Below are 14,569 nucleotides of genomic sequence, written 5' to 3'. Positions count from 1 at the left end.
CGGGATTAGGAAATACCGGGAATAGAACCCTAGGCCTTGCTTAGATTATGGTACGGGTTCTATTGCTCTTGAATGGAGAAGAAAGGAGACCTCTTGATCCAGAAGAATGGAGTGTTCGGATGTTCTCCACGTCTGTAGAGGTGGGGAGTCTGGTGGTAGGGCGAGAAAGTTGAGATGGTAACCCTGAGCAACGATTGCCAATACCCATTGGTCGGATGTGATTGAATGCCACATGTTGCGGAAGTGGCACAATCGACCTCCCACTGGTATGTGCGTCAGAGGAGTCTGGCTGCTGCTCTCTAAGTGGAAGTCAAAAACCGGAAGCAGGTCCTGGTTGAAGAGCTGCCTGTGATTTTTGTTTACGGGCTTGACGAGACTGCGGTTTTTGATAAGGTCTCGTGGCACAGGATCTGGTTGGTGGCAGGTAAGACTTCTTAGGGCGGAAGAAAGACTTCTTAGAGTCCTTTCTGAAGGACTGTTTTGAGGAGAAGTCAGAAGGCATCAAAGAGAGCTGTCTTAGGATCTCATGATGATCCTTTAATTCTGCCACTGTCTGTTGAATCTGTTCAATAAACAGATTATCTCCGACACAAGGCAGGTACAAAAACTTGGGGACAGAGAAATACCTACAGTACCTGAATGTAAACAGATGTGATATCTCGATCGAATGTCGGTGTATATAAAATAAATAAATAAATATTGTGAACAGTAAATAGATACATAAAGGCTAGAGGATGTGAATGAAGAGAAGAGCCATGGGGGTGGCCTGCTGGAATGGAGGCTACTAACTGGTGATTACTACTCTTACTCAATAAGCCTTCACACGGTTAATGCAACTCCAACATTACTCTCTACTTCAACGGCAAGGGGAAATGTGGAAAAGAGAATTTGCATTCAGACAACAACCAACAAGGACTGAACTACACAGTCTAGGTAAACAAATAAGTGTGGGGGTAGCTTGCTTATTGCGGTGGTTACTACCCTAAACCAATTAAGCCTGATACTTCACTTTGAATATATATACAGCATTGCTCTCTGCTTCAACGGCAAGGGGAAAGTTGGAAAAGAGGATTTACATTCAGACAACATTCAACAAGCATCGGGGTAACTTGCTTGATGCGGTGGTTACTACCCTTAACCATTAAGCCTTATGCTCACCTTTGATGCAACTCCAACATTACTCTCTGCATCAATGGCAGGGGGTGGCAGGAAATTTGAATCAGACAGTTACCAACAAGGGCCCTGAACTTGGTGGTTGGTGAAACAGATAAGTATGGGAAAATAAGTGTGGGAGCTTGCTGGTCAGACTAGATGAGCAGATTGGTCTTTCTCTGCCATCATTTCTATGTTTCTATGATGTATGATGACAGACTGAAAAAGCTCATTAAGTATAAACATCCACTTTACCAAGGATTTTGCTCTGCAAATTCATAGAGAATAGTATTCATCTTTCATACAAAGTCAAATGATAACTCAACAAAGTAATATTTCAAAAGCTGAAATGGGAAGGACAATTTTCAAAGTTATTTCTCAAGTAAATAGTAATTTACGTAAGTAAACTGGCTGTCTAAAAATTGCCCTCACTGAAACTGGCTAAAGGTACATGCAGGTTTTCATATGATGGGTACTTTTAACTGGACTGAGGGGATTTTGTTCCTAGGGGCACAAATTTGTCAGGGTCTGAAAACACCGCATGCGAACTGATTTTCACATTTGTGTGTATTCTTTTCCAGCAAAAATCTACCTGTAGAAAAAACAGATACAAAGTCCATGGGGTCCCTGAGAGCAATTTTCAGAGGGAAAGTACAGGAGAGTTTTCAGAGGGAAATCAGGAGAGTTAATTAAAAATTGCCACCAGTAAGGGAAGATTTCAAAGTTATTGATATGGAAAAAAAAACACATTTTTGCACATAAACTGGCCATCTGGTAACTGCCCTCCCTCTGCCTGACTAAAATAATGCATGCTGAACATCATGCTTCTTTTAATCCCCATTTAGAGGTGGGGTTCCCAGGTGCAAGTTTAGGTCTGGGAGGAGATGGCATTTTCAAATCTATGTTATTTTCCAAGAAGACAATCTGGTTGAAACACCCTTGGGTACTCTATACTTTGAAAATTGGTGAACAGGTCACAGGTTAAAAGCACCAGTTGATCTTGTTCCAACATGGACCAGTTTGAAGATTGCCCCATCAAGGTACAATTTTCATATGTCTGCAGTTTCAAAGTTTGTGGGTACTTTTACCCAAGGACTTTGCATCAGTTCTCAAGAGAATATAACAGCATGCATTCCCTTTGACATTTTTTCTGGGCTAAAGTATCTGGATAGATTTGCAGCTGCTTTATCCCTTAGAACAGGGGTGGGCAATTCCGGTCCTCGAGGGCTGCAAACCAGTCGGGTTTTCAGGATATCCTTAATGAATATGCATGAGAGAGACATGCATACACACTGCCTCAGTTGTATGCAAATCTATGTCATGCATGAGTAGATTTGAAAATCTAATATACACACGTGGTCTCCCTCCTCTAACCCTAACTACATCCCGTCTTAAGTTTTTCCCAGGTAAATGTATGCACATTGTTGATCCCCCTTATGTACTTTTATACAGGCAAGGCCCGGACAATTTTCAAACAGCCTATTTACCTGAGTAAATGCTTCTGAAAACTGCTCTAAGTACAATTTAATAAAAAATGTAAGAAAAGGAAAAGGGAAAAAGAGAAGCATTTTTAATAATGGAAAATTACAACATTTCATAATCAAATGAAAGATCCTTTGCTTAGTAGGTTTATTGATGTTTACTTACATAATCCCCATATACTGTCTGGGCTGGAGGTAGTCGGTAACCTGCTGGTGGAGGTGCTCCTCTTGCTCGAGGGGCTAGAATGCCACGACCACGGGTGACAGGCCCCCTTGCGGTTGGTACTCCTCTCGGTGCAGGTGCCCCTCGAGGCACACCAGCTGATGGCGGTGGTACTCCTCCACGGCCCCTAATAAAATAGAAATATGAGTAGTATTACCTCATTACTCTTTCAACTTTCTGATTCTGCCCATTATGCATTTTGTAAATAGTAGATATTAATATAGCTACTGGAGCTTCTGTCTAGAAATGGTTACAATATTATGCAATCCTAAAAACAAGTTAAGGCAATGCCAGTCCCAATTTTAAAGCAATTAATATTTATTTAGTTATTAATTAAATCTGAAAACTCTCTATTCTTAAAATGCTAAATTTCATTAGCTATGCACTAATGCTAATATTGTACTGCATAATGTGCCCTCATTTACTGTATATACTAACAGAAGCATCCATGAAAAATGATCGGGAAAAGCTGCTTCTGCATACTTAACCTCACAGTCAGCACATGTACTTTTACCCTTTTTTCTGGCAAAATACTGAAAATGCAGATACACAGTGCACATCAGTTTTCCCTGTTTATCAATCACAGTAGGTGTATATTCATTGCTGCTCCAGATCCACACAGCACATGTAGTGTTGCCCCGTTTCACTGACAATGAATATACCCTTACCATACCATCATAATGTACTTACTTTATCCCATTTTTCTGCAACACCATGCATACTTTTAACCTGTTTGGCTGTCAGAGTATACATACTTGCGCCTTGTTTCATTATCACAGCTCATCTACTTTCTCCCATTTTTTCACATAACTGGTTAATTATGTTTAGGAAATTTTAGCTGAACTTTACTAGGTTTTCAGCTGAAATTTCAGCTAAATCTAGCCAGGCAATATTGAACTAGCTAGATTTAGCATTACTTTATGCAGCTGCTAGGTTTCCTGCTCAAACAGCCAATTCATACTGAAAATAAATGTTAACTAATTAAAAAAAAAAAAATCAAAACCAGGCCTGTGATCCCCTCTGTACCCTACCTTCCTGTCTTTATTTTATTTTATTTTTAAATCAGCCAATGAACCACCTCCCCATCCCCAACCAAATTCACACAAAAAGGGCACCACAACTCCCCTACATCCCTGACAAACTTAAATAAGTAGCTGAGCCATCATACAACCCTCTTCCATTACTCCTATCAAATTAAAAAAAACAAACAAAAAAAAGTCAGACAAGGGATTCTCCATCTGCTCTCCTGTTCAAAAAAGAAAGTGCTGGACAGCATGTTTTGTTTTTGAGTGGGAGAGAGACAGGAAGGAATCTTCAGATCTGCATTTTTTAATTTTTATATATTTATTTATTTATTTATTTAACATTTTTATATACCGACCTTCATGAAAGAAATTCATATCAGATCGGTTTACAAATAACATGAGGGGAATAACAAAGTCAACCATATAACAAGAAATGAAAGTTACATATAACAAGGGGTATTAACCTGGAGGGCTAGGATAGCCGGAGCGATAGAAGGCATAACTGAACAAGTTAGATAATACAATAATATGATGAGAAGAGGCAGTGCTGATTGGGTAGCCCAGCTTTTTTTTTTTTTTTTTTTTTTATAATTTTCAGGGGGTGGGGGGGGGGAGCATGAGGAGAATCAGGGCAACATGCAGATTTTATTTTTAAATTCGGAAGGTAGTAGGCTGAATAAATCTAGGTCTATTATTATAGCGCCTTTACATTTACGGCCAAATTTACAGGGTCATTCATTCATCAGTTCGCAATAGGGCCTTATAGTACAGTAAATGGGGTCTAATGCGCGATAATTACGCAATGTTTATCATATTACAAGCTAGCATGAAAATCTGATGAGTATGCAAAAGCTAGCTTTTTATGCAAATGAGGGACTCCTACCACATATCACAGTAAAATACCGGCATGATAGCTGTCGTTTCAGTGGATTGCAGGTATTTTGGTATGTGATGAAACAAGGCCTTCTCTCCGACACACCTTCTCAGCCCTGCTGAGCCAATGAAACCAGCTTTTATTACTTGCCCTATCTTCTGACAGCTACAGTATTAGAAGGAAGTGTACTAGTAGTGGGATACTGGCTGCTTAACTACAACAACTACCTAAACAATTACAAGAACAAGAACTACAACAGGAAAGGCAGGTTAAAATGCCTCCTAGGGAAGTCACCGCATCGGAACCAGAGCCTATTTTCCTGCTGGTGGAGCACCCTGGCCAACAGCAGGGCCTGCCAAAGGAGGGCATGCAAACAGTACAGGGAGTGCATCTTTCATCCACGCACCAAATTGCTGGGTATGCCAGAGGAATATGTGGTTTTTGTTTTTTTTTAATTTTCTATTTTCAAATTTTTCACAATTAAACATCATGAATCTTTCTTTATGAGAAATACGGTACATAATCTGGAATCAAGTATAACATATATTATCCAGTACTAAGAGAAAAAAAAAGGTAAATTACCATCCAGATACATTCCTAAATATAAGAATTACTGAGGCAAGAACTAAATTGAACGAATTGAACAAAATTTTTTTAAATATACATTAATAAGTGGAAAAGATAGGTGAGCAACTATTATTAACTTAGCCAATCACACAACAGGTATTTCAGAGGGGTGTCCCAATAGAAAATCCCTCAGTTGTTTAGGGTCAAAGAAAACAAAATTGTTCCCTTGGAAATTTATACAACATTTACAAGGAAATTTTAAAACATATCGGGCACCTATATCTAGTACCCTCTGTTTCATAATGAGGAATTCCTTCCTACGTTGCTGAGTTATTTTAATTATATCGGGATATATCCACAATCTTGCACCATAAAATAAAGCTGTTCTATTCCTTAGGAACTTTTTCAACACATAATTGCGGTCAGATAGGAACGCAAAAGATATTAACAATGAGGAATATGTGTTTACCAAGTATCAGCTCAGCTCTCAGGCTATCATGGATTTGTATCAAGACTCAGTGGGGATCTGGATCCAGTCACGGAAAGTTCCCACGTTATGCTGAGCCTCACAAAAGTCTTGTGCACTCTTCATTTTATGGTATCTGGCTCCTTCCAAATGACAGTCAGGGTTATCGGCAGAATGTCCCAAACACGTTTTTCTGCTGTCTGGGCCAGGTCATGACAGCTGTATGTAACTGCATTAATCGTTACATAAAATTCCCTCTTGAAAGGCAGGAGTTACTGGACTTGGAGAGAGGGTTATATGCCATTGACAACTTTTCTAATGTTCTGGGAGCTATTGATTGCACTCATGTAGCCATCATCCTCCCCTATCACAGGGAGGAGATCTACCGCAACAGAAAGCTCTTCCACTCCAACGTGCAAGTGGTTTGTGGCACTTGAATGCGTATCTTCAAAGTGGTCACCAGATACCTGGGAGTTGCGCATGATTCCTTTATGCTTAGGCAATAGGGCCTGTGATAATTTTGAAGACTTCCTCTACGGTGATGGTTTAGCTCATATGTAAGAGCGATGGTTCTTTCTATAGTCCCTCTCCAGCTATATCTTTACAGTAAACGCCCAATCATGGAACACTTTTTTCAAAGTTTCTAGAACTTTGGCACCTACTGGGCATGACCAGCAATGCACTGACCCTAAATCCAGCAGGGTCCCCCTTCAGTCTCGTCTTATAGTAAAAAGTACAGGCGAAAAATAAAATAAGAAAACGTAAACAAACCCAACACCGCAGGGTGGTGGGCGGGTTTCGTGAGGACTACCATCCTGCTGTCCTGTGAGAAAACCTGTTACAGGTAAGCAACTCTGCTTTCTCACAGGACAAGCAGGATGGTAGTCCTCACATATGGGTGAGTACCGAGATGAGGATGCCCGAACAATGCACCAAATGTACCCAAAGACGTGCAACAGGCACAACAACTGGGGTGGAATTTGGTAGAGGGATTCTGAACCCTACCAGGTTGGCAGAAGGATGTTGGTACCTTAGAACGCAAATAAGTTGCGTAGCACAGACTGGCCAAAGATGGAATCTTGTCTGCCAGCCTTGTCTAAACAATAATGGGCAGCGAAGGTGTGGAGAGAGCTCCAGGTAGCAGCCTTACAGATGTCAGCAAGCGGCACCAAGCGTAGGTGCGCTACTGATGTTGACATAGCCCTGACAGAGTGTGCTTTAACACGGTCTTGAAGCGGAATGCCTGCCTGTTGGTAACAAAAGGAAATACAGTCCGCTAACCAGGAGGAGAGAGACTGCTTACCCACAGGTTTGCCCAATTTGATGGGATCGAAGGAAACAAACAATTGAGTGCATTTCCTGTGGGCAGCTGTACGGTCTAGATAAAATGCTAGAGCACGTTTACAGTCAGGGGTATGCAGAGCCCGTTCTTCTGGGTTTGAGTGGGGCCTGGGAAAGAAGGTGGGTAGTATAATGGATTGATTGATATGAAACTCCGATACTACCTTAGGCAAAAACTTAGGGTGAGTGCAGAGTACTACCCTATCATGCAGAAATTTAGTGTAAGGCGGATAGGTGACTAAGGCCTGTAACTCACTAACTCTGCGAGCAGAAGTGATCGCCAAAAGAAAAATCACCTTCCAGGTGACATGGCGGAGATCACAGGATTGGAGAGGCTCAAACGGCAGTTTCATGAGCCACCAGAAAACCAAGTTGAGGTCCCAGGATGGGGCCGGAGGGTGCAGTGGAGGTTTAAAGTGGAGCAAGCCCTTCAAAAAGCGTGTTACAAGGGGTTGTACTGAAATAGGTACATCCCCGACACCTTTATGGAAGGTGGTTACCAAACTGACATGTACCCTGATAGAAGAAGTTTGGAGACCTGACTCTGACACGTGCCAGAGATAGTACAAAACCTTCGGTGTGGAACAAGTGAAGGGATCGATGGACAAGGAAGTACACCATACCGCAAACCTGTTCCATTTGTAACGATAAAACTGCCTTGTGGAAGGCTTTCGTGAAGCTAATAGGACACGGGAAACCGGCTCTGAAAGGTTAAGAGGTTGAAGGATCAACCTTTCAACATCCAGGCAGTCAGGGAGAGGGCCTGGAGTTGGGGTGATGAAGGCAGGTGTTGTTCTGAGTGATCAGAAGCGGGTCCTTCCCCAGAGGAATGTGCCAGTGTACTGATAGGTCGTGGAGAATTGGAAACCAGACCTGGCGTCTTGTCCCTTTGCAACTTCACGAGAGTCTTTGAAATGAGTGGAAGTGGAGGGTGCGCATAAAGGAGACCGCTGGTCCACAAGAGGGAGAAAGCATCTCTTGGTTGAAGGTCTTGGCTGCGAGCGAGAGAGCAGAAGTTCCCTACTTTGCGGTTGTTAACTGACGCAAAGAGGTCTATGTGAGGGTAACCCCAACGTTAGAATATTGAGTCCACTACAGTGGGGTTGAGGGACCACTCGTGCGGTTGAAAAGCGCGACTCAGCTTGTCTGCCAACACATTGTCCACTCCCGTCAAGTAGCTGGCCCTGAGGTACATCAAGTGGGAAAGGGCTTCCGCCCATATCTGTGCAGCTTCCTGACACAGGAGATAGGAGCCCATTCCCTCTTGCTTGTTGATGTACCACAAGGTCATCTGGTTGTCGGTTTGAATCAGGATGACCTGGTTGGAAAGGTGATCCAGAAAAGTCCTGAGAGCATATCTGATTGCACGAAGCTCCAGGAAATTGATTTGGTGTTTGGCTTCTTCTGGAGACCAAATGCCCTGAGTTTGCAGGTTTGCAACATGTGCACCCTAGCCGAGGTTAGAGGCATTTGTTGACAAGATTATTTGAGGGCCTGGAGCCTGACATGGAAGGCCTTGAAGCAGATTGGATTGGTTTATCCACCAGGCCAGTGATAAGTGACGCTGGCTGGTGATGTGGACAATTGTGGACATTGGCTGAGAAGACTGAATCCACTGTGATTTTAAAGTCCACTGCATTACTCTCATGGCCAGGCAGGCCATGGGAGTGACATGCACAGAGGAAGCCATATGACCCAGTAAGACCAGAAAATGACGGGCAGTTGAGTGTTGTCGAGACTGCAGTCGATAGGCCAGAGAAGCGAGACTGAAAGCTCGATCCTGAGGTAGGAAGGCTTTCGCTTTTAGAGTGTCCAAGTCGGCCCCTATGAACGACAGGGTTTGAGAGGGAACTAGCCTGGATTCTGGATAGTTTATGAGAAACCCTAGGGAGATAAGGTATGGCACGTGAGACATAGAAACGTCAGTGCAGCTTGCTGAGTAGGAGCCCTGATCAACCAATCGTCGAGATAGGGGTAGACGTGGACGTGGACACTGACTCCTGAGAAAGGCAGCTACCACTACAAGGCACTTGATGACGATTTGTGGGGCAGATACTAGGCTGACTGGTAACACTCAATATTGGAAGTGTTTTGGGCCTACTAGGAACCACAGGAATCTGCGATATGACAGAGTAATTGGAATATGTGTATAGGCATCCTGGAGGTCTAGAGAGCAGAGCCAGTCTTTCCTTTGGAGAAGGGGAAGAAGAGAACCCAAGGTCACCATCTTGAACTTTTCTCTTTGTAGGTATTTGTTTAAGGTGCGAAGATCCAGTATTGGGCGAACACCATTTGTCTTTTTTGGTATCAGGAAATACCAGGAATAGAACCCCTGCCCCTGTTGGGAAAAGCGCCCTGGCTCTATTGTCCGGGACTGGAGGAGGAGGGAGATCTCCTGCTCCAGGAGTGATGAGTGGTCGGATGTTCCTCATGTCAGCCGAGGTGGGAAATCCGGTGGAACAGAGAGAAAGTTGAGGTGGTAACCTTGGGTTATTACAGCGGGTACCCACTGATCTGTAGTGACTGTATGCCATGGTTTGGAGAAGTGGCACAACCGGCCTCAGACAGGAATGGCCGGAAGTGGAGGCTGGGAACTGCTCTCTAGGAAGGAGTCAAAAGCCAGACACCGGACCTGGCTGGGGGGCTGGCTGTGACTTCTGTACTCTAGGTTGCCTGGATTGGCCTTTTTGGTAAGGCTTGGAAGGCTGACCCCTGGACGCCGGGGGATAGTATCTCCTTTGCCGGTAGACTTGTCTCTTGGAGTCTCTCCTAAAGGATCTTTTGGAAGAGGAAGAGAGATCAGAAGGCAGTAAGGAGAGCTGGCGCAGAGTCTCTTGGTGGTCCTTGAGCTGTGCCACTGCTTCTTGAATCTTTTCTCCAAAAAGATTATCCCCAGCACAGGGCAAGTCAGCTAACCTGTCCTGTACTTCTTGCCTGAGGTCTGAAGACTTTAGCCAGGCCCATTTCCTCACACTAATTCCTGCCGCCGAAACTCTGGAAGCAGTGTCAAAGATGTCATATGCAGATCATACTTCATGTCTGCCAGCATCTAGGCCCTTTTGTGCTAGGGCATGAAGCTGGTCCTGGAATTGCAGAGGTAAGACTTCAGCAAATTCTTGAATCTTCGTGAAGAGGGCCCTGTTGTTTTGGGATATGTACAATTGATAAGAAGCAATGCGAGAGATCAGCATTGAGCCATGGAATACACGTCTTTCAAATGCATCCAGGAATTTTTGTTCCTTTCCTGGAGGAATGGAAGAATGAGGTTTTGAGCATCGTGCCCTCTTCTAGGCTGACTCCACAACCACTGAGTGATGATCTAATTGAGTTCTCTGGAAGCCAGGGGCTGGCTGAACTAAGTAGGTGGCATCTGCCTTACAGTTGACAGGAACCACAGAGCCAGGGTGCTCCCAATTTCTCTTTAAAAGGTCCAGAAGGATTTCATGGATAGGGATAGACATGATTTCCTTTGGAGCATCGAGAAACTGGAGAAGCTCCAGCATCTGATGCCTAGAGTCCTCTTCAGTCTGAAGCTGGAATGGAACCGTTTAAGACATTTCCTTTACAAAGTTGATAAAGGACAATTTCTCTGGAGAAGAACGCTTCCTTTCATCAGGAGGAGAGGGCTGTGAAGAAAGATCATCAGTATCCTGGGACGAATCATCGGACCAAGGATCGTACGGCTCATCACCAGAAGGGAGTAACAGTGTTATCCCAGAAGGCTCGGGCCTAGGCATCGATGGTCTCAGAGGCGGAATCGAAGGCATCACTGGGGGCATCGAAGGCATCGAGGGTGGCATCGGCAACATCAATGGCAGCACTCCCGAGGGCAGAATGGAGATCGGTGTTTCTTCTTCTTCTTCCGATGACAAGGGTATCAGTGAGGAAGGAATCGGGGCCATCGGTTCCCTCAGATCCACCAGTGGAAGGGCACCGATTAACGCATCCATTCTTGCCAATAGCGGTGCAACCGCTTTGGGTATCTGATCGGTGGCTGGCTCAGGAACTGGCATCGATGGAGGTTTGAACCCCTGGAGTGCTTTACCGATGGCCTCTTCGATCATCCGATCCAATTCCTCACGGAAACTAGGGGCATGGATACCCGGTTCCGGAGTAGGAGGCAACACTGGCATAGCTGAAGGGTTCACCGGTGAGTCATGGCTCCCGGCACCTGTCCAGGTGGGGATGCCTTGTGACCCAGACAGAAGAGGATGGGGCCTTTTCTGTTCGGGACTTCTTTGTCGGTGGCTCAGACGGCCTGAGCTTTTCGATGGCGGTGTCGAAGTTTTTCTCAATGTTCTCCTCTGTCTTTCTCCTGTGGAGGAACAGAGGGGGTTGACACCTGCGGAGTCAACTAAGCCGGTCGGGCAGCAGCGGTTTCCCGGTGCTGGCGCGAAGTCAACGGAACTGGTTCGGATGACGTCGAAGCTATTGATGGAGTCAGGGTTTTTGACCGAATGTTGAGATTACTTACCTGATAATCTCATTTTCCTTAGTGTAGACAGATGGACTCAGAACAAATGGGTATAGTGTGCTCGTGCTAGCAGTTGGAGACGGATCTGATGTCAGCACGGGTACATATACCCCCACAGGAAGTGAAGCTCTTCAGTAATCTTCCTTGCAAAAGCTGTTATGGATATATGTGTACTGACGCTCAATGAAATAGTGAAAACAGGATTCCCCTGACCGATTGACAGTAGCTGGAGACCGCCAGCATTCCCAACCGGAAGGCGTCGACACCTGGTAGAGTGGACGCACTCATGTAAGAAGTGACAAGGCTTACCTTGAATCGGTGAAACCAATGTATACAGGCAGCTGGGTGGGATGCTGAGTCCATCTGTCTACACTAAGGAAAACGAGATTATCAGGTAAGTAATCTCAACATTTCCTGTCGTGTAGCCAGATGGACTCAGAACAAATGGGATGTACAAAAGCTTTACTCCCGGACTGGGCAGGAGGCTGCCTGAGGACCGTGTAAAACTGCCCTTGCGAATGCTGTGTCCTCCCTGGCCTGGACATCCAGACGGTAGAACCTGGAGAAGGTGTGGAGGGAGGACCACGTCGCCGCTTTACATATTTCTGCAGGCGACAGCATCCTAGATTCCGCCCAAGATGCTGCTTGGGCTCTGGTAGAATGAGCCTTGACTTGTAGAGGCGGTGACTTCCCGGCCTCCACGTAGGCCGCTCTGATGACTTCTTTAATCCAGCGGGCGATGGTGGGCCGAGAGGCCGCTTCTCCTTGTTTCTTCCCGCTGTGAAGGACAAACAGATGGTCAGTCTTTCGAACTGTTTCTGTCATTTCCAGATAACTGGGCAGCAATCTGCCAATGTCGAGATGGCGTAGCAAACGCCCTTCTTCTGATTTCTTCAGGCCTGCCGTAGTTGGCAAGGATATGGTCTGGTTGAGGTGAAATCGTGAGACTACCTTAGGCAAGAAGGATGGAACAGTGCGAAGATGGATAGCCTCAGGAGTAAGTCTGAGAAAAGGATCCCGGCAAGACAGTGCTTGTAGCTCCGAGATGCGGCGTGCTGAACATACAGCCAGCAAGAACACCATCTTCAAAGTGAGAGAACGTAGAGACAGGCCCCGAAGGGGTCAGAAGGTGGATCCCGCGAGGAAATCCAAAACTAAATTGAGGTTCCACAAAGGCATTGGCCACTTCAGTGGCGGACGAATGTGCTTGACTCCTTTCAGGAAGCGAGAAACATCTGGATGCTTGCAATGGTCTTGCCTACAGCCTTCCCAAAGATTGGGAAGGCTGTAGGCAACTCTTGCTGAGGTGGACGACCCATCCCAGGCTTTCCAGAAGGGCGATCACTCTGTTGGTTGCCCGATGGCTCTCCTCTCGCGATTTCGCCCTGATCAGCCAATCGTCTAGGTAGGGATGGACAAGGATTCCTTCCCTTCTGAACGCCGCTGCTACCGCTACAATCACCTTGGTGAAGGTCCGCGGCGATGTGGCCAGCCCGAAGGGCAAAGCCCGAAACTGGAAGTGGCGTCCTAGCACCTTGAAGCGTAGGTAGCGCTGATGATCCTGATGAATCGGGATATGCAGGTAGGCTTCTGATAGATCTAAGGCCGTGAGGAATTCTCCTGGCTGTACTGCGTTCTTGACTGAGCGCAGAGTTTCCATGCGAAACCTCGGGACCCGTAAGTATTGGTTGACGGACTTGAGGTCCAGGACGGGCCGAAAGGTGCCCCCTTTCTTGGGTACCATGAAATAAATGGAATAATGCCCAGAATTCATTTTCCGTGCAGGTACCGGGACTATGGCTTTCAGGGACAGGAGCCTCGCCAGGGTAGCTTCCAATGCTGCCTTCTTGTGGATCGGACACGAGGATTCCACAAACCTGTCCGGAGGGAGATGATGGAAGTCCAGAAAATAACCCTCTCGGATGATGGCGAGGACCCACTGGTCCGATGTAATCTCGACTCACCTGGGGTAGAAGAGGGTTAACCTGCCCCCTATGGCCCCGTCCCCCAGATGGATCGGCTGAATCTCATTGGGAGGCGCGGCCAGGACCTGAGCCCGAGCCGGCTCCTCTCTTCTGCTGCTTGGGCTGAAAGGACTGGTTCCTGGCCTGAGGACGAGGTGCCTGGTAGCGACCCCTATAGGGATTGAAGCGTGGAGACCTTCTGCCTCTGGAGGGCCTTGGAAAGGGGCGCTGGTTCCTTTTGAACTTGTCTTCTGGCAGTCGAGGTATGGGAGAAGCACCCCATGTGCTGGCCAGTTTATCAAGGTCGCTGCCGAACAGGAAGGACCCCTTAAAGGGCATTCTGGTGAGGCGTGTCTTCGAAGGAGCATCAGCAGACCAATTCCATATCCAGAGCTGCCTCCTGGCAGCCACAGAAGATGAGATCCCCTTAGCTGTTGTACGGACTAGGTCGGATGCAGCATCCGTGAGGAACGAGAGAGAGGACTCCATGTCCGCTGCCGGAGCATTGTTCCTAACCTGTGGCAAACAGGAGCGCGTCACCACTGTGCAGCAAGTTGCGATTCGCAAAGACAGAGCTGCCACCTCAAATATCTGTTTCAGGATGGCGTCCAGTCGCCTGTCATGAGCCTCCCTGAGGGCCGCCCCCCCTCAACTGGAATGGTAGTGCGCTTGACCACAGCGCTAACTAAAGCGTCCACCTGAGGGCACGCCAGCATCTCCTTAATAGCCGGATCCAAGGGGTACATGCCTATCAGGCCCCGCCCCCCTTTGAATGAGGCCGCCGGTGCAGCCCATTCCAGATCTATCAGTTGCTGTGCAGCTTGCAAGAAGGGAAAATGGCGGGCTGAAGGACGAAGACCTTCCAGCAGAGGGTTCTGTGTAGGTGGCACCGCAGAGCTGGGCCCCGAAATATCCAACTCCGCCAGGCACTGAGATATTAGGTCGGAGAGATCTTTCTTGGGAAAGAACCGCCTCATGGTTCGATATGGCTCCATCCCCGAG

At 46.3% G+C, this 14,569-nt stretch overlaps 1 protein-coding gene across 3 annotated transcripts in view; it reads right to left on the bottom strand.

Annotated features, from left to right (window-relative positions):
- KHDRBS3 (KH RNA binding domain containing, signal transduction associated 3) overlaps positions 1-14,569 on the bottom strand; it is a 738,992-nt gene that overhangs the window by 340,265 nt on the left and 384,158 nt on the right. For all 3 annotated transcript variants that reach the window (XR_003854946.1, XR_003854947.1, XM_029592068.1), the window contains exon 6: positions 2,800-2,983. Coding sequence is in view for 1 of the 3 variants with exons in the window: in XM_029592068.1 (XP_029447928.1) it covers positions 2,800-2,983 (184 nt within the window). In the remaining 2 variants the exon portion in view is untranslated. The remainder of the gene's footprint in view (positions 1-2,799; positions 2,984-14,569) is intronic.

The sequence above is a fragment of the Rhinatrema bivittatum genome, chromosome 2 (genome assembly GCF_901001135.1).
Source record: "Rhinatrema bivittatum chromosome 2, aRhiBiv1.1, whole genome shotgun sequence".
In the NCBI taxonomy this organism is placed as follows: Eukaryota; Metazoa; Chordata; class Amphibia; order Gymnophiona; family Rhinatrematidae; genus Rhinatrema; species Rhinatrema bivittatum.
The sequence above is the reverse complement of the archived record's forward strand: the minus strand, read 5'-3'. Positions and strand labels throughout refer to the sequence as shown.